This window comes from Anguilla anguilla, chromosome 4 (genome assembly GCF_013347855.1).
Source record: "Anguilla anguilla isolate fAngAng1 chromosome 4, fAngAng1.pri, whole genome shotgun sequence".
Lineage (NCBI taxonomy): Eukaryota > Metazoa > Chordata > Actinopteri > Anguilliformes > Anguillidae > Anguilla > Anguilla anguilla.
The window spans coordinates 28763319-28784273 of NC_049204.1; the positions used below are offsets into that span (position 1 = coordinate 28763319).

The following is a 20955-nucleotide window of genomic DNA, read 5'->3' on the forward strand; positions in this document are numbered from 1 at the left end:
GCATAGCACTGTCCCTGCTGGACAGAAAACCGTGAGAGAGAGAACCCCCTCGTTACAATGGAGGATTGTCCTGAAGAAAATAATCATTAGACAATGCATTTGGCCCAAAATAAGCTTTAAGCCAGAGCTTGATATCGCCTGTTTTTTGTGGTATTTCTTTGGTAAACTTTACTAAACTGAGATTAAACAGTCCTGCTGATGTTTACCAAAATAAAATAAAAATCTTTTTAAATTAGAACCACAGTGGGGGGGAAAAAAAGAGACATTGATCTAGAAGGTTCTTGGGCGAAACTACCCCAGAGCCAGGCTATTATGTCTCCCATGGAGGGAAGGCTGCATTCAGCAGGACAGTCCCTTCTTCAGTGTCCCTAAGCCGCTCCCCTGGTCTGCCTGTGCCAGCAGCGCACTGGAGCGGTGACTGCGCAGATCCGTAATGGACCCCAGAAGCAGGAAGAGTCCCTGGCTGGCTAGATGTGCTACAGACGATGCGCACACACCGCTGCACATTCCCCAAATCAACGAAGGACGCAGCCACAAGTGAACCGGCTTGAAAGTCGCACTAGGAAATAAGAATTGCGAAATGTAAAAAGGTACTCACATAAAAGTCCGGTACGGTAAATCCACTCAGATAAATAGCAAGCAAGCACATTTTTTATCAATACCTTAACCGATCGATATGCAAGCCAAAAAGACATAGACAGCCAACAACCAGCTGATTTATTAGCAAGCACCTAAGCTGATTTGCATTTTTGAAACATGCCCTATTATACTATTTTTTGGTCATTTTCCATCATTCCACAAAGTGAATGAATATGAATTGCTTTCCTAAAGAAAAAGGCTTGTCAGGGTATTACTATTTCGACAATGGTGTTGCTTCCCTCTAAATCACCATTCATACCGGTATTACCAGTAGCAAACTTCCCTTTAAAATGATCATTGGTCTCAACATGTTTTCATTAATTTTCCTTGATTAACAAGTGTGCCAAGGATCTGAATAATCCACTGGCAGGTAAAATCACAAAAATGAGTAACAAATCAATAGTGAACAGTCGATATCTAACCATCAACGTGAGCTAGCTAGTTAGATAACGTTACGTGTGTGTCATTTTAAGAACATCCACAAAGCTAGCTATCATATCCTATTTATTTATATAGCGCGCCAGTCAGATAATGTTAGATTATGGGATAATTTTAAACTTAGCAGTAATTAAGCATCATTGCGGTCCAATAATGGTATGGACTTTAGGACCTAAAGTTATAATCTGCTTTTCAATCTCAGGCTAGTGGCTATTTAAGAATAGCGCCTCACCAGAGGTTTATTAGGAACAGAGTTAGCTGTGCATGGGCACATGTAATGATTTTGTCTTTGGAACGGTATACACTCTGTGGTCGTAGATGCTAAAATAAGAAAAGGCAGGTGATAACATCATTCTTAGAAGAAGCTGACTAAGGCTGGGTTTATGCAAATGACATAATGATTGGTTGCTTTCACAGGAGCCCAGTTATGAAGTAGAAACTGGGGCCAATTCTGAATGGACCGTGTAGCCCAGTGATTTTCTTATAATTTATACAACAAAAAATGTGAAGTAGAACAGAGTTCATATTTTAGCAGCACTTTAGTATCATGCCACACTGCACAATAAATGTCAAAACTAAGTTAACTTTAAGTAAAGCCAGGGTCCGTTAAGCAAAGCTATAGTTTATAGACTAATCTAGGACACTATTCATTTCAGCAGAACTGTGCTGATGCCTTTCCATTAACTTCCTTTAACTGTCAAATGTATTCAAAATGTAATACTTCATATACTCACTGCACTTTCCAACAGACCCTTCAGCCAAAGCAACTTACAAAGTACTGAATATGATGTGGGATGCAGCTTGCAATATGAAACTATGGCAGGGGACTTGCTTTGTATTACACTTAACAGGGAAGAGCTCCATTGACTATTTTTGTCCCTTTTCTGGCTTCATCAGCTCAACAACAGAGCAGATGTAGGAAGTTATCCTACATAACCCCTGGGTGCTTTACTGGCCTTTAACCGACTGTTTTTTCAGTTTACCTTTGGAAAACCCCCATGGTTTTCTGCAGGTTTTCTATGATCTGTTTTGACACTGTCTGTCTACTGGGTGAAAAGCTTCATCACAGGGCACAGAAAAAGCTGAAACTCTGTGAAATATAAAAGCTACAATACAAACAAAAAAAACACTGCAAATAAAGTAATAAATATAGCTGCAGGTGGCAATTAACAGGATAAAATTGGCTGCATTCGGCCTACCATCAATGGATTTGCATTAAACCTAGAACAAATGTTTCAAACAGGGTATCGGTTGAGCTCAGCAAGTTTCGTATGAGTTGTCCAATTACAAGCTAAGTTTAAAGGTAAAATAGCACATGCCACACCCACTAAAATGATTATAACCAAATTTGGTATTTTTAATGACACTTGACCCCACAGCATATGGAACCGATTTCATGACATTTGGTCCATCCAATTATGAGACCTACAAATCTGCATTTTGTAGCACTGCCTATGAGTTTAGGTTGGACTGCTGTTGCACACATGCTTATCTAACATCAATATTCAATTAAATAACAATTTTTGATAACAATCAAGCAAATTTTCATGTAGTCATAAACATTGTCCTTTTAGGTCACACCTTTTTTCAACTTCTTTTGTGAGGTTCTTCTAAATAGATATTTAATTTTCAATTTATGATTCAAAAGTATTATGGCAGCACAGTGGTGCAGTGGGTGCCATCTCACAGCAAGAAGACGTTGCAGGTAGGCTAATTGGAGACTAACTTTCCCATAGGCGGAAGTGTGCATGAATGGTGTGTGTGCCCGGAATAGATTGGCGGCCTGTGCAGGGTGCATTCCTGCCTCTTACCCAATGCACGCTGGGAACACCCCCGGGACCTGGATAAGTGGGTATAGATAACGGATGCATGGATGAACATTATTAAGTAGCACATACTAAAGTAGCGCATCAATGCAGTGTTCCCAAATGTGGCAGTGCACGCCGTGGTCACGTTACATCGGACGACTCACAATCTGCCACAGTATCAGGCTTGAGAGAGGACTTCATTCAGCAGGATGACCCCAGCCCCATCACGCACAACAGCGCCTCCTTTGGCCTAAACAAGCCCCTGCAGCCTGCCTGTGTTCCAGCAGCTTCGGCTGCACCGGCTATGGCGAGCAGCGGTCTGGTACTGGCCCTTAGCCGTGCAGCTCAGCTGCCGGACTACAAAACGAACGGAACGGGCAGCTGGCTGCACGTTTCAAATGAAACGCATGCCAGACTGTTCAACTGACAAAGAAAAGCACAAAAACTAATAATAACCAAAAACGCACAAAATAAGTTAATGACATTATAATATGAACATCTAAATGACATTAGATGCAGCACAAGCAGTGGGACTACAAAACAACAGTACTTCCTCTTCACTACAGCGCTTTGCCTTTATGAGAACAGACTAGAGCATGCATTAATGTTGAACTTCCATCACAGGAAGTTCAATTCCCATCCAATTCAAACAGCCCAAAGTCAGACACTGAAAGAATACTTTTGAGCATGTGTGGTCTAAATTGTTGCAAAAACAGGTATAGTCTTTAGGTGCACACATCTCAATCTGCTCTCCAGCACCGCAGCGGCTAGTGCTAAACCCTTCCCAGCAAAACGCTAACACCTTCAATCTTCAAATCTCCAAGGGGTAGGGTATTTATGAAAACAGAAAGGTCAATATTATACTGCAGGATATTAAATGAATGTATTTTTGAGATACAAAATAACATTAACAGATAGTGCCTTACGTACACCTTTAAACACACATTTGCTCAAAGGGAACTGAAAGGCCCGCTATAAGTGTACTGAAACCATTAAGGTGGAAGGAACTGCAGAATCATTGTGACCAAGCTCCCAGCGTTCCACACTCTCTGTTCCCAAAGAGGCTGCAGATGTGCAACTGGCAGCCGTGATCCTCTCGGCGTGGCGTGCCGCGAGACCCCGGGGGGCCCTGCTGTTAAGGAAGAGCGAGGGGGGACAGAACGTTTTCCCCCCCTTCTCCCGGGAAGCTAACCCGGGGGGGTCAACATAATCAAGACCCATGAACAACAGCGGCCGTCAGAGGGGACTCCACGCAAAGGCCAGCACGCCGGGGTGGGTCCGCACATTACCCAGACACTTAACACCCCCGAGAAGCCTCTGCCGGAGAAAGGGAAGCGGCAGCCCGCGTCGGCCGCTGCTGTCAGTGTGCAGCCGAGGAGAACGGCGAGCCCCCGCCCCCGCTCCCCCCCGCCATTTTCGCGTCTCTCGCTGTTTTTCCGAGGGGCGCCCCCGCGTTAAAGCCTTAAAAAGATGGCCATCACGGCACTGACAATCCATATTGTCCAGATCATTTTCTCCAGCCTCCCCTGGGTGGTGCACTATATCCTGCGATGCGGAGAGGCAACCAATCATCAAGTGTCAGCTCAGACCTCTTTGATTGAACATGGTGTCAGACCGGACAAATATTTGCTTTTAAGGCCCCTGGGACGAGGCAGCGCTTCCTAATAAGTCGGAGCGGTCTCCCTGAACCAATCATTTCGCTCGGATAATGAAGAAATGACAATCCTTTAAAGAATTCAACTAGCACCTTCCGAACCCCACACCCACACCTCTTCTCCATGATGAATTCAGTGACCTTCCGTTTGCAACGGGGAAAACAAACCCTCAGGTACAGGCAACAGGGTTTCCACAAACATCTACAAAAATGGCTACACTGATTTTACCCAGAGTAGCAGGCCTATGCCGTAAACAGAGCTTTGACAATTCAGTGACTAGGCAAATCAGCTTTATTCATAAAATAAAAAGTATCTGGCACGTTTCATGAAGCGAATGACAACCTAGACTGCAAAGAAGCCTTGCACCACACAAAAAGTTGTTTGAAATATTTCTTACTTAAAAGAGAAAAGCGCGCATTTAAATGATTCATGAGCTTTATGATTTGATGCAGCCTCGCTGATAAGAGAAGGGACTTCCTGTTCAGAAGCAGAGGGAAAGTGAGCCGGGCCTTAAGAACCTGCTGCCTCTCGCTCTTCCACAGTGCAGCACATCTATTTGTATTCATCTGCTGCAACACCCAGCGGCTCACAGCGTGATGCATGGCCCTGATAAGGCTGGAACTACCACAGCTTCACAGCTTCAGCTTGGCCCAGAGAAGAGGGGGAGGGGATAGAGAGAGATAGAGAGAGATAGAGAAAGAGGCTGAGAGAAAGACAGGGGGCGAGGAAGGAAGAGAGAGATTGAGAGGCAGAGATAGAGAGAGAGAAAGTCAGACAGAAAGAGACAGAGGGAGAGGGAGGGAGAGAGAGATTGAGAGGCAGAGAGAGAGAGAGAGAAAGTCAGACAGAAAGAGACAGAGGGAGAGGGAGGGAGGGAGAGAGAGAGATTGAGAGACAGAGAGAGAGACAAAAAGAGAGAGAGAGATTTGGATCTGCTGGAGCAATACTGTCAGAACTGGGCCTTGACAGCAAAGTTGAAGAAGACAAAGATTATGATCTTCCAAAAAAAAGCTCAGCTCTCAGGAAAGCAGATAGGCCTACTTCTTTACTCTAGGAAACACTGCCATAGAACACACACACTAAAATCAGTGTGTCAGGGAGCTTTGGCCTAGCAGTGAATGCATTCAAAGTCCTACAGGGCTTCCTATGCAATTAATAGGAGATTCTATAAAATAAACATTCCCATTAGAATCTGGTCAAAAATCTTTTACAGTGTCATTCAGCCTATTATACTACATAGAAGCGAAATATGGGGCCCACTCAGTCAGCAAGACTGTAGTAAATGGGAGAAGCATGCAGCTTAAAAAAAAACATACATAGAAAAGTACACAGAAATGCCCCTAACAATGTACCTATGCAGTGCCGAATTAGGCAGATTTACAATTGTAATTCAAAAAAGAGCATCAAATTTTATTGAACATCTAAAAATGAGCTCGGTACAATTCATGACACTACAAACCCAAGAGCTCAGCCCAGAAAAGTATCCCCTCAGTCAGCTGGTTCTAAACCTCTCTAGACTAACATTAACAGACACTAACACAAACCAGCTTCAGATCAGCACTGCTTCACAACTGCCCATTGGAGTCAAATTATAAAAGACATCAAAAACCCCTATCTGGACCATTGGAACAATGGGCCCTAAAGAGAAAATACACACTAAACAGAAAACACACACTGGCAGAGTATCTATTCTCTGTCAGAGGTGCAAAGAGACGGATCAGTACCGAGTACAGGCTACGTGACAAAACACGCTTGAAACCTAAAATAGCAGATACAAAAACTCATGGTTACCAAAAGAAGAGCGAATACGTGGTCACTGTAAGACAGGAGAGGAAAAAACAAAGAGAGATGTACAAACAGTACTTTCTCCTTACTCACACAACACATTTACAAATGATTAAAATATATCTTCAAAAATTATCTCTAATTATAAATAATTTGATTCTCCTATTAAAAGAAGAAAAATGTGCAATTATATTAGGGTAAGGACCAACGGCTCCAATTGCGGCACAGGTCAGTTTAGCTGGTCATAACCTGAGGGACAGTGAGTGACCACCCACCCAAACATATGAGCATGTACATATTTATTTATTTATTTATTTATTTATTTATTTATTTATTTATTTATTTAATATTGTTTCTGTTGTTGATTATGTTGTTGTTATTGTTATATAATTACATTTGTATTTCATGCCAATAAAGCAACTTGAATTTGAGAGTGAGAGAAAGAAAGAGACAGAGAGAGAGAGAGAGTGAGAGAGAAAGAGAGAGAGAGAGAGAGCGAGAGAGAATGACGGAGGCCCATTCAGACCAAAAAACAATCAACTCCGAAAGTGAAGCTACTTTTCTCACAGGTTCAACTTTCTTTTCCTCTGCTGAATGCGACTGCCAGCGGCCAAGGGGAAATTCATTCTCGCACATTTCACAGGTTTTGGGAAGAGATCTGAGGGGAAACGGTCAAATTTCCATCTGTCTGCTTCGTTTGCAAATCGTCATCTCGCAATTTTTTGCCTCTCACTCTCTCTCTCTCTCTCCTCGGCAGCTGGGAGTGACCGGGACACATCAGAGTCTCGGGGGCCGACCGCGTCCCCTTCATATTCCAGCGCCCCGGCGTGCCAGCTCCCAGCCTGTTCCCTTTTGAGCCCCATTCTACCGGAGTAGCCAGCGCCGCTCGGCAGAAAAAGGGAAGGGAAAAAAAAAAAATCAATCCATATTTCCATAATCCACGCTTCTGTCGGCCTCGCCCGTTCCACTCCCCGGGGTAGGCTAACCCCTCCGCCCCGATCTACGGCCTACAACTGTCATTACGCTCGGCAACAATAACCAGATAAACAAAAGAGCCCTGTAGAGGTTTGGGTCTGTTGCTGCCATATGCTGGCTAAGTTGGAAAAGGGGGTGGGGGGCGGGGGGTGAGGTGGGGTGGGGGGGGAGAAGACGTCTCCGGCTACAGAGGAGAGGCTGGACAAAAAAGGGACGGAGGCATAATCCCAGTAAGGAGGCGAGTGAATGAGCTCTTTATGCGCGTGTGGAAAAGGCCAATCCGTTCGTACGCGCCTCGCAAACGGCCGTCTCACCCCCCCACCTCAGCCGTCTCGTCAGAAAAAAAAAACAAAAAAGAAAAAAAGAAAGGGTAAATGACGGCAGTCACACCTTCGCTCAGCGTGGGCGAGTCTTTGATGAGGGGCGAGGACGAATCACGCGCGGGGCGCTGAGAGTGTCTCTTCTAGCGGGACATAGTTTTTTTTTGTGGGGCGCGAGGCCCTGAGAGTCCGGATAAAAACCGTCTGGCTTCTCAAACTGCAGCGCGAAGGCGAGGGCTGGAAGAAGCCCGCCGGTGTCTCCGTCTCAGCGGCGGACAGCGGCCGACCGGCTCTGCTGCGCTAGGGCCGCTTGACCTTTCAAGGAAGTCGACGCGCACTAAAGGTGTCAAACCAGAAGGCTGCTCCACAAGAAACTGCTATATAAATATAGCCTCGCATTACACTCACGCCTGAAATACAGTCATCCCCAGTTCTTTCATGCTCACTTCAGAAAATACTGCTTGTGACCACAACGAACCCAGAGCTGCCTGCGAGCGTTCATTTTCCCTTTACGTTATTGCCCACGTGGCAATAACATGAAGGTATGTTCGCTAATGGTGGCTTTTCCTGACATGAGTAAATGGCCAGCTACCTCACAGTAGTCCTGCACAGTAAACTTTTTTTTTCAAAGCAAAGAATAACATCGAGAAAGTATGCAGAAATATAACTTTCCTTTCTGCATGGACAGTTACTTATATGGGAAAAGGTCATGATTGTCATACATTAGCAATTCATTATTTCGTGATCTTTATTTAGCTTGTGGAGAAGTACAGAGAACGAAAAAAGAAAAAAAAACCGGTATATTTAAGACTTAATTGCCCTGCTAAAACAATGCGGGCTCCATCCCCTGTCAGATGAGAGGGGGGAGCGACGCACCCGTACAGCCCCGCTTTAAACAAACGCGCCCCGTCAGGAGCCCAGCGCCGGCACCGCGAGTCGCTGAGCATTCCTGTCACGGCTGCATGATAATTACCCGTACGTCAGTTACTGAGGACCCGCTCACCGCTTTTCATTACCGTCCGCCTCGGCACGGCTCGCTGCTGGGGGGGGGGGGGGGGGGCTGGGAGGGGGGTGGGTGGGGGTGGAGGGGGGGGGGGGTATTTTAACATAAAAAAAGTTCATTTTATGTTTCCAACCTGGTCTCCGAAGTCCTGGGGGAACTTCCACAACACCGCTGGATCTGTAAATAATTGACAGACAGCATTAATCAGCGGCTGCAGAACACAACACAACATTCAGGAGACATAAATATTAATGTGGAGGGTGGGGGAAGGGGTGGTTTTGTCATACGAGCAGGCAAGCGGCAGCTCCAGCCGCTGAAAGACATAGCCTGTGTGTTATTATTTATTTTTTTACTCACATATATGCACTTCTCTGTACAGACACACATACGCTATGTCCCTGAAGCCACAGCCACCCACACACAAACACATTTTAAATATTTATTAAAAAGAGTATTTTGTTCACCTTTTTTGGTGAATTGATAGAAGACATAACACAATTTAAGGCATGACACACAGGTGCATTAATGTCTCACTAGAGTAAAACAGGCAGTTCTTTTCTGTTTTTCAAAGCGCTTCTGAATTTCAACTGCTACTGGTCTCTCTTTAAATGGGCGCCATTTGTCATGAGTGCAAATCCACTTTGTGTGGGAGCATTGCGGGGCCGCTCCGCTCAGTACAGGGTCCGCTTAGTACAGGGGCCCTTCAATACAGGGGCCACTCAATACAGGAGCAATTTAGTACAGCGCCCACTCAGTACAGGGGCCACTCAGTATAGGGGCCACTCAATACAGGGCCACTGCAGCAAACGAATGCTGCTTTTTAGCACAGTTACGAGTCAGCAGTTGAGGTGACAGGGGTGAGGAGGGAGCAGCTGTTTGGCGGGACCTAGTGTGAGAGTCGTGTAGAGAGAGGCCGCTAGTAAAAGCTGCTGCCCTCTCACGGTCTTGGATTGGAATCTGGACTGTAGACTGGTAGCTCCATCGGGTGAAGCCCAGGGTATGGGAGGGTTCAGTCAGTTATGGATTCCTATTCATCGCTACATACTGACCCCTGCGGGTCGATCGGGTGCCCGTGGGCTGCATCCTAAAGCCAAATATTAAAGGTCTTGGAGCTTAGCTGCATTCTGTGGTGTGAAAAGAAGCAGCTGGTGACGCCACTCGTTTTAAAGGAGAATCATGGATGTCTACACTCTCCTGAATTGGCAGTGGGGCTGGTGTACGAGCACGGCCGCAGTGGCAGACAACTGTCTGTTCCAAATTAGGAAAATGGACATGCTCAGCCCCGCATTGGACGGCAAATGAAGGGGGGGGGGAGGGGGAACTGTCGCCCTCGGGTTCAGGCCAGCCTCACTAGCGCTGCCCACATGTACCAATCCGTCTGCAGGGCCCGGCTGCGAGCTCTGCCAACAACTGATCCTCACGACCGCACCAAAACATCCAGCTTTGATTACAAATGCTAAAAATAAATCCCTGCCAATGTATGGTGAATTTATAACTCGCTGAGCTTTCTGTCAGCTATGGAGGTGGATTAGCCCAGGAAGTAATAGTCACCATGCTTAGGCACAATATATAACCTCAGTCAGACTGCAGAATAGGGTTGGAAATGTAATAACATACGAAAGTTGCAATCCAAACATTTTTCTGCATAATGGCTTTATTGTAGATCTCTGTGGACAATCGCAAGATTAACAGGCAAAGATCTGAGTCACTGGTAGCAGAGTTACACGTCAAATAAGGATGGCCTGCCTGTCATTTCCCGTTTTGTTTTTCCTCAGACAGGAAGCTTCGGTGACCTCACGTTTCAGAAAATCCCCAAATGGCCAAACCACGCCCAAAACCCCAAACCCAGAGGCTCAGACATCCTGTGTGACTCAGTGCGGGACTCAGCGTGGGCTGCAGCGGCTGCAGCAGCAGGCGTCCAGCCGAAGGGCAGCGTGCTCCACCCAACGAGAGGCCCCAAAACGCACACCTCGCTGGGCTCTACACGCCGGCCGCTCAGAACATGAGCTCCTCAGCTGCCTCTTTATGATCGGACCTCCCCTTTTCTTAAATGCCACAGTCAGCGTTGCCCAGTCAGTTCCATTTCAATCCAGTCAATTCAGGTACTTAAGCCTGTTGAAATTTTATTCCAGAATTGAAAAAATTTCCACAGTGGATGAGTTTTTCAGTTCATTCATTGAATTTCAATTTGTCTATATCAACAGAATTTTAATGACTTTCCTGAACTGACTTAAGATGGCCCGAGATGCATGATTGCAAAGTGTTGCAAGAAACCAAGAACACACCACTACATAGAAGAGATGATCCTCACTCCTCAAAGATAAGAGATGGTATTGGTAACATATTCAATATTCACTAATTGCGCTAGCTGCAGTAAATAAACAAATAAGCAAGCAAAATCACTGGCCTTTTGGGAAAAGAAGAAGTAGCAGCTGTATAGTCATTTGTGCATTGAATGTACTGGCTGAGGACATGAGAACAGCACACAGTCATAATGCAGTAAGCACGTAGTCCTGTGGGGTAGGTCCGATGGTTTTGCCTTTGTACAGATAAACACGTCTTTAAAGTCATCTTAACTCAGTCGGAACACCTGAGCCGTGGCTAGTCACGAAGACAGCCTCAGTTACCGAGGTTTCATCACCATTGAGGGATTATGCAGGATCTGCCCCACTCTGAAGGCATCGATGAGCCGACGGGGCTTCTGTTCAACACTGCAGTATTTCTGACAAGTCCATGGTCCGGTGGCCATTCTTTAATGCAGCTGTGCCAAAGATGCGGTAGAGCGCAAAGGACTACAAAACCCAACATCATTTGCAGCTCATCCAGTGCGTTCAGGTCACAAGAAAACATGATACACTTTCTGGAAGCCTTAGTTAGGACAAACTGAGACCGACAAGGTAAACTGTAATAAACTGTAAGTGCCACCTCATGTACAGATAATAGGAGGCTGACTGCAAGTGCGTTAGTTTAAAACAGCAGGCACATCATAAATGATGATTACCTTTTGAGACATCTATGCCTCCACATGGACTCACAAGAAATTTGATGGGCATAAACAATACAGGCCCTCTCAAGTATCATTATCAAAAAATTAACAAATTCACAATGTCATTTTTGACACATTAGCATTTTGAAATGCAACACTACCAATGCAGCATCTGGACACATCTGCAGGCTCAAGCAGCACCCAAAGAAGGCTAGTGCTTGGATATTTTAATGATGCCAATGATGGATACTGATGGATGATGGCACTGTCAGATTAAGTTTTCTTCACAATATAGGCCAGCCTATATGATTTTCTTATCTTTTCCTTTGCTCCTTTAAATAGAAACAAGGCGAGAGAAAAGCCTTCTCTTGTTTCAATTTATGGATCTGCGGTGGCGAGTTCTAGTCTACCTTCTCGCCTGGCCCCTACTAAATTAGCCTTTTTTAAAATTAATACATCACTATTCTGTTACGGCTAAAAGAGCATAAATCAGAATTCTTCACTCCATCTGCTTATCGTTTCTCAAACTCATCCTGAGTAACTACTTTCACTGATGCACATAAACAAAAGTAGCCCGTGGGGTCCCGGGCCTTGGTGCAGCATTCTTCATTCGCTCGTCCACCCGGTTCCGGGGAAGCCAGGTTGGGACACGGTGCTTAATGGCCGTGCGCTTGGTGCAATCCCTGCAGGATGTTGAGCGAAGCCAAACTCCGCATCGGGTCAAGAGCTGGAGGTACCCTTTAGGATCCTAAGCAAAATGTGCACCGAGCGAGCAGTGGCGGCGACGGCGGGCGAGGGTCCACCCCAGAAATGTCACCGAAGACGAATACTCCGCCAGCCAGCACCCGGGACGATGGCGGCCCACGGCGGGGCGAGAGGGGGAGCGGCGAACGAGCGGAGCGCCGGACAAACGAGCCCGGCCAGTCCGGTTCCGTTCCGATCCGTGCCCGCCAACCGCGAGCGCGAATCAAACGCCGCGTTCACCGCCGGTGGAGGGGGGCGGGGGGGGGGGGGATAAAAAAGAACAACCCGGCTAAAGGACAGAGTGGACGGAATCAAAGGAGCGTTCCGTAATCCGATTCCGTGATTTCACGCGCCCCGTCTTAAAAAAAGACTTCTACAAAGGGTAGAATTTCCTTTTTCCCCGGGGATTATTTCCCAGAAAGCCCATCTGATCTGTCAGAGTTAGGTCAATTTTATGCTGATTTTATGGGTGAGAGGATGAGAATCGCTGCCAGGGAAGGGCCGCGACAGCAGCCCCAGCCCCCTAAAGCACAGAGACGCGCATTACAAGCCAAACTGCTCACGCACTCGAGGACACGCTCGCTTCATCATACCACCGAGGACAAACAGGGGGTCTGGGAAATAACAACCCTTGAGGGACGCGCTGATGTTTTGCTAATTCGACGGGAAAGGCAGGGATTCAGATTAAAACTGGACTGCGTCTCACTCCATACGGTCTGAACGGGGTCGGTTTTAAGAGCCTGACGGTTTAAGAGGAGGAGCTGTACGTTCGGCGAGATGCGTGTGTGGAAGATTCTCCTGGCCCGAACACGAGGAGGGAAGGGGGGGGGGGGGTGTGCGGGTGGGGTAGGGGGCTGAGAGCAGTCTCACGCCGGGCTCTCATTGTCTTACAGTCAGCGGCCCCTGACACGCAAGGCTGTTCTTTCTGCACATTCATAAACCGGGGAAAGGCGGGATTCCACACCTCCCGCTCTCCAAAAACCGCGCGGAGAACGCCTCCCTATTAATGAGCGTTCACACTCGCTCTTCCTAATAACCTGTAAAACATGGGAAGCAAATTGGCCTGGAAATATCATTCAGTCTCAATCATCAGGACAGCGCCTCTTGGAGCTGCTTTTGTAATGTATTGGTGCGGGACAGCGACGCTCTCCCCTGTTGAAGATACGGCCCCTAATTAGCAGCGATGAGACCGAATATTTGAATATTCAAAATCTACAGCCATAAGACCACAAATACATTACTGGGATTAATATCCACATAAATCTTCATTAACCAAAAAATGGTGGGCCCCAATCTTATTATTGCTCATAAATACTATTTATGAGGAAGAGTTTATGATTTATACCACGCAGAGAATTCAGTGATACTATTAATTTCCTCTATGGAAGCTAATTAAAATGTATTTGTTAAGAGCACACTTTTACTAGTGCACTGTTAAGTGCAGATCTCTGTGCAATGAAACATTATTTACACAGACAGAAGTGAAGGTTCATGTAGCGTCTGCTGGGGGGGGGGGGGGGGGGTCGCAGTTTGACCACCTGATTATTCAGTACTAAGACTGACAAAATATTCTTAAATCAAATTCAATCTAATTAGGCAAGATGACTCTCCAAATGGAAACCTGACTTTAATAATCTTGAAATTCAAAAAACTTAACACAAAACGGCAGACAGACTCATACACTATCAGAGAAAATTGTAAGAAATCTGAGGAAGATCCTTTGCTCGTTGATAGCATTTTCCATACGCAGCGTCTGTTTGTAAACTCCTTAAGACTCAAAGCATCATTTCTTCTAGACTCCTGCTGCCATATTGTGCCTGTGTAAGGGACGCGCCCCACAGACACAAAGGGGATTAATGGGTTAAGGCTGAAAGTTGAAGGTTATGGGGGTAAACCCAACCCCTGCTGTTGAGCCAGAGGAGAGAAATGTCACCATGACAGACCTGGGGCTGGTTAATCCCTTTGGCCCTGCTGGCTCTCCTGAGATCTGCCCACTGAGCCTGGTCCTGTTCCCAGCAAGTCTGTGAACCGCCCCAAGCCACGTGCGCACACACGCACACACACACACACACACACACACACACACACACACATACGCACACACACACACACACACACGCACACACGTGCGCGCATACACACACACACACACACACACACATACGCACACACATGCACACACGCGCACGCACCCACACACACACACACACACACACACACATACGCACACACGTGCGCGCATACACACACACACACACGTGCGCACGCACACACACACACACATGCATACACACACACACACACACACGCATGCACACACATGCACACACGCGCACACACACATGCATACACACACGCATGCACACACATGCACACACACACACATGCATATACGCACACACGCACACGGACACACACACGCACACGCACACAAACGCACACATACAGCTTTTTTCTTCACATGTTGTTAAGCAGATTCAATAATAAATTCAATTCAGAAAAATGAGTTTTAATCACCAAGCAGACCAACACTAAAAGGAAAAATATACTCCACTCACTGTTGACCAGTATGTAGCTTTCAGCATGCAATAAGGCTAACAAAACCTGTGCTTTGAGATCATTTAAATTTGCCATGAGTGTCAGCGCATAAAACGAAGAGTACATTGTCGCGGAAGCAAGGGTTAATAAATAATGTTAAAATGAATTAAAAATACAGTTTCCAACAGTCAGTGCCCTTGTTAAAATGTTCAACACTGAATACTGAACACACGTAGTATTGCATGCTAGAACCCTCACTTAACATATATAAAAATTATAGCCTATGTGATTCAACATCATTATTATTAAACATAACAATTACCAATTAAATCGCTGAATTCCTTGATAAATCAGTCGACAGTAACCTGGTGGAATCAACCAACAAGTCAAAACACACTACATCAGGTCTTAAGAATAAATATCAGGTCTTAAGAATAAATAACTGAATTATTTATTGAATTTAGTCTCACTACGTTAAATTACAAAACAGAAAACATGAAGGAGGACGTTGATTTGAAATCACCAGCAAATAGTGGGAGACCGATAAGCCAGACGTAGCCAGATTATTAACCTCTTACAATTTCAGCGACCACAGGAACAAAGGAAATGATCTTAAAACATACAACCAAGGAACCACCACCAAAATAACCACCAAACGGTTATTTAGAGAGGCTCCATAACCAACTACGACACAACACAACTTTTTCCTGTGCCCATCTTAAATACCTTACTCAGTATTACATTACAGGCATTTAGCAGACACTCTTATCCAGAGCGACGTACAACAAGTGCATTAGTTCAAGGTGCAGAGGTGCAAAAGAAACACACTAGAGTGAAGTAAAGATCGTAGTGCCAGAAGTGACCACATAGATCAGGACTCCAACCCTGTAGAGTAACCTGTTCAGCAAACAACAATCCTGCCAAGTACAAACTAGCACTGAAATCACATCTGCCTAATCAGAATCAGACAAAACACAAAAACAATCCTGCCAAATAAAAACTAACGTAATCGTATTAGCCTAACTAGGTACTTTGACCTAAACTATAGGCTAGGGAGGGGTGGGGAGAGGTGCAGCCTGAAGAGATGAGTCTTTAGTCTGCGTTTGAAGGTAGTCAGATTCAGTATGGCTTGACACATAAATTTAGTCCCTATCTAATGAGACCAAGCATGATTACGTTAGGAGGTAAATTCAGTTCAGCTACTGAATAAATATAAAAAGCATGGACGTTGATTTCTGCTTCTAACAACAGGGGTGATATTTGTAGATAAATAATCGTTAAATCCAGCCAGCTGTAATCTCCACTTTCAGGAAAAATATTTTCCATGGAACAAAACAAAAACCGCACCGTGTTGTTGTCCATTTTCAAAAAAAAAAAAAAAAAATCAATGATTTCAATTAAGTGTCACAGATTGCATTCGTACTTAAGATCAACAGGAACATGACCTCTGTGTGCACTCAGGCCCCGTGAATAGCTGGTGTCCCTGCAGAGACAAACTCTGCAGGAAGTGGGACCCATAGATCACCTGCCTAGATTTGGGTATCAGTGTGACTTTTAATTGCCCGAAGGATGTTTCCTGCTATGGTTGTGGAGGGGATGACAACCAACATGTCCAACATATCCAATCCATTCTCTCTCTAAGGCCATAATCTAAACAGTAGACATCTGATTACACGCATCCACTATTTTAAATAATGTCAATAAAATTCGCACAATTTTATTACTTGCCTAATAGCCTAATTGAGGAGAACTGGCTATATCTGATGGTACTGATCATTAATGTACATAAATATAGGCGAATATGTACTTATATTTGTTTAACAATATCAAAGACAAAGCTCTGTAAATGCACTTTTATTTTATTTTTTAAATTGGAATCACAAAGCACCAGGATGGATGGTGTGGAGATAACTGCACCATATAGGCTCGTGCAGCGTATGCCACCGGTTAAACCAAACACCGTGACAAGCCGAGACACAAGCAATGATCACAGCAAAACATCTGTCCAAATCGCTAAAAGTTCTTCTAGAATCTCAACCTGTGCTGATCCATTGATCCTCTTCCTGCTTGTCCATTTCCAGCCCCTCGGATGCCTAGTGGGCTCAAAATTTTATGGCTGCGGTGGGGTTTTTTTTGTTCATAATTAATTGGATGCTCAACTGGGTAAGTCTCCATTGTGGGATTCATCCTTCTAGTTTTATGCTGTGCTATAGCTATCTCACTCTAGAGACTCCCTTATGCTATGTCACTTCTGGGATTTTCCACCTCAATTACTTTTTGACTTCAGCACAGCTAATGACATTAGAAAATTGAGTCTAGCTGTAATTATGTGTAAAATTTTTCCAAAAATTTATGAAATCCCACAGCTGCATTTTGTTCCCCACACATTATTGCACTGGGGATGCCAGCCTAAAAACTGCTCTTTAAAGGATTTTTGTCCAACATAGAGAGAACGAGAGAGAGACTGTGTATTCCAAGAAGATGGACACACCTAAAGGCTTGAGGTGCATCACACTGACGTCCTCAAGTCACGGCCTTCACCTATTTGGAACCAATCAAGCATTTCTCCTGGAATAAACGAGGCAGTGCTTTCTACCACAATAAACTAAGCATGAGTCAGACTTTCTTGTGAAATTCAATCAACTTTATGCAACAGACAATTCAATAGACTCTAGGTCACAACATACAGGTCGTACTGGACACACTCTGTTACGTGCCCTAACATTTGTGCAAAACTAGCATTTTTCTGTTCACTTACCATACTTACTCACCAACTGCTTCACATAAAGCAGGGCTTCCATGCTTATCCGATAAGGGCCAGTGTGCGTGTGCTCTGTTTTCTATTAGCCCAACGTAACGACACCTGATTCAACTAATTAACAAACTCCCGTCTTCAATAAAGACCTGGATAAGTAGAATGTGCTAGTGCTGGGCTATAACAAAATCCTGCACCCACACCGGCCCTTTTGCACATAAGAATGGACACCCCTGAAACAAAGGGATATCTGTAATTAGGATAGCAATTCAATTCACTGTCGCAGGTTCAATCTGCAGAAACCTTGGAGGACACGTCACACCGAGCGCTGCGGTACTGGAGCTCACTGCTCCCGATAAAGTAAAAAACCGCAGTGACGGAAAGGTGGCTTCCCTGCGGGGGGAGAAACGGCGCATATTCCGTCAGAAACAGCAATCTGGAAGCAAAGCAAACAAGGCTAATGGGTGAGAATTGAATTGAAATCACCTTGCCCGAGTAAGTAATTTCTTTTCTTCGCACCCGTGCGAAGCTGCAGGTGATGGCGGCCCCGGGGCCCCCGGGTGCCGGGGGCCTGTTATTCCCCCCGGGTCCCCGAGCGCGGCTAACCTCCCGACAGGAGCGTCGGGGCGCCGCGAGATGCAGCCGCCACGCGCCGCCACGCGCCGCCCGGCCGCAAATCAATGTTTTGACGTCCCACGGATGCCTGTCTTTAAAAGTCAACACCCGGGCTCTGATACGAGGGGAGCGTGGCGGGAGGGTTAATAGGTGAGCGGCGGCAGGGTTCCTGTTTCTCCCACAGCTGCCGCGACTCCTCGCCACCTCCGTCTCAGGGCATAATGAGAACATGGGGGGGGGGGGGGGGGCGCAAACAAACAGGCCCACTGTCCAGAGCTGGCTGTCTTTATCGTGTCCCTATAACCGACCAGCGTACTGCTGTGCTCCATTAAGCTAACTTCATCTAAGGCCAGGATCCACCAACGCTTCCATAAACTCTCAGATGACGACATTCATCGCCAGGCGTTTGTGCCTTCCATTCAGATGTTGGCCTCCATGTCGACCATCGCGGTATGATGTTAAAGACCAAAGCTGACTGTAGACATGACTGCTGGAATGTCTGTTTATAAATGTGGTTTTCACTCAAAGGTGCCACTTCCTCAATGGAGAGGAGAGGGTACATTCTCATCACACGAAACGCAATAAAATATTTAACTGGTTATCTCGGGCAATTTCATCCACTGTCGCTGAGGGCCTTGGTTAATCAACGAAAATACAGGGAAATTAAAATACAGCACAGCGGGGGATTCATGGTTGGGTTTCTTTGTGATCAATATCAAGTGACAAAAAAGGGACTAGAAAGTTCTAGTGGTTTGACTTTAACTGTTGTAATTGCAGCCCAGAAAACTGGCCCATTCATCACAGGCTGACTAATGGAGTACGTTTAATTTTGCAACAGGCGGAAATTAATCTTCGGCACAGCCTTCCTATTCCCACACCTTCGCACGACTGACGGAAAAAGCGAACCCTTCTCATGCTCCGGATTCCGGCAAGTCTTTACATTCAAAGACACCGTGCGGTGGAAGGAGACTGCGAGATCGTGCGTCGCGTAGTAAAACCGCAGAGGGACGTGCGAAGAGCAAATCGGCGGCGGACTCTGGACGCTCAGGCGAGGCCTGCTGCTCAGAGCAGGTCTTCCTGGGCTTCCTCGGTCAGCGGCATGCTGGGACAGAACTTCGCGCCCCTCGCTCCATTAAGATCCCCGGGCCGACGGGCCTTGTAGGACTCGCCTCTCCTTGTTCCTTTCTCTTTTCTTCTTTCCCTTTGCCTTTTCTCGCTTTTTTTTTTTTTTTTCTTTTTCTTTCCTTGGTCGGAGGTTAAACTGCTGAACTCTAACCTCTGTGGCGATGATTTCTCTTTTCTTGTCCATAAAAGATTTTCTTCTTCCCCGGTATGTAGTGCTCTGGATTAGCTCCTCTTTGGCCAGGACAAAGCCATTGTCTTTGTGCCGGTGGTTCGTGTAAGGAGGCGGCCACTAAGAGGAAGCAGCAGCTACTTCACATTCACAATAATGCCATTGTGCACTTGTGGTAGAAGGCCTGTTTTCTGGTGTCTAGACTTTGAGCCAGCTAGTTCGAGAAACGGGAGAAAATCCCATCAAGCAGTCAAGTGAAAGCTAACTAAGGTAACCCGCTGTGAACCTGATGAAGATGTCAACCCAACATATGGCAGAAATTTCTATTGTCGAACAAGGAGCCTTTTCTCCCCCTCCCTACGAAATGAGGAGGAGGGAGGGGATTCCTGAGCCCAAAGCATGGAATAACTGTGGTCATCACTTTACTTCTGGATCAGCGCGTTTATTCTAGCTGCAAGCAGCTCCTCCCCCGGTACTCACAATTAAAGGGGTAAGCAGATTAACGGGCATCTTTCAAGCTCGGGCAGAAAGAAAACACTCTGAATCGTTTAAAAATGTTCCCCCCCACCCCCCCACCAATAGCATGCTGCAAATGGCATTACATTTCATGCTAATTTAGTATAAAAAGTCCCTAAGAAAGAGAATACTTCTCTGCACTGATATGCCATTTAAACTGTATCATCCTGATCATCGCCTGATTGTGAGAAGCTAAAAAGTGCAGGCCCAATAAACGTGCAATCCCGCCTGTGTGCGTTTGTGTTTGCCTTTTCTCTCTCTCATTCATGTCAGCATTGCAGTTTGTGGAAGCACACTGGATATGGTTTTTGATTAAAAAAAATTTTTTTACTAACGAGGGCAAAGTAAGATTGAGCCAAAATGGAATTGCAAAGGAATGGAATTACTTTTTACCAATGAATGTAACAATTTGTGCATGGGAAATATCAGAAACAGGATCTCTCTCTGTGTGTCTAAAATTACATTAATTAGGCTATAGCCTAACTACTATGACCCCCAAATAAAAAATGGCCATAACTCTGTATTGAATATAATTCAAACTAGGTCTGCCATAAGGATTGAAAGGAGGTAAAGCATTATCAAGAGCTCAGACGGTGAATCTTGAGTTCACACTCCTGCATAAACAGTGTGCATTTAGACATCGATTGAGTTAACGCCCAAGTGGCTCGACCGGTTATGTTCACCACTATGGAAATATCACACCGTGAGCAATACACATGGCAAGGGTGCCAGTGTGGAAGAGGTGCGAGTCAGCCAAGAAATAGTTTTTCACTAATTTGGCAGAGATTTAAGGAAGGCTTTTTCACCATCCATAATTTGGCTGCCAAATAACAAGAACCGGCATGAAGCAAACAGAAGAGACTGTAACAGGAATACGAAGATCA

The 20955-nt window shown here is 45.6% G+C and overlaps 1 protein-coding gene across 2 annotated transcripts in view; it reads right to left on the reverse strand.

Moving 5' to 3' along the window:
- The window catches only part of dennd1b (DENN/MADD domain containing 1B), a 96317-nt gene that overhangs the window by 62020 nt on the left and 13342 nt on the right, over positions 1-20955 (reverse strand). For both annotated transcript variants that reach the window (XM_035413047.1, XM_035413048.1), the window contains exon 3: positions 8757-8800. In XM_035413047.1, coding sequence (XP_035268938.1) covers positions 8757-8800 — 44 coding nt within the window. The remainder of the gene's footprint in view (positions 1-8756; positions 8801-20955) is intronic.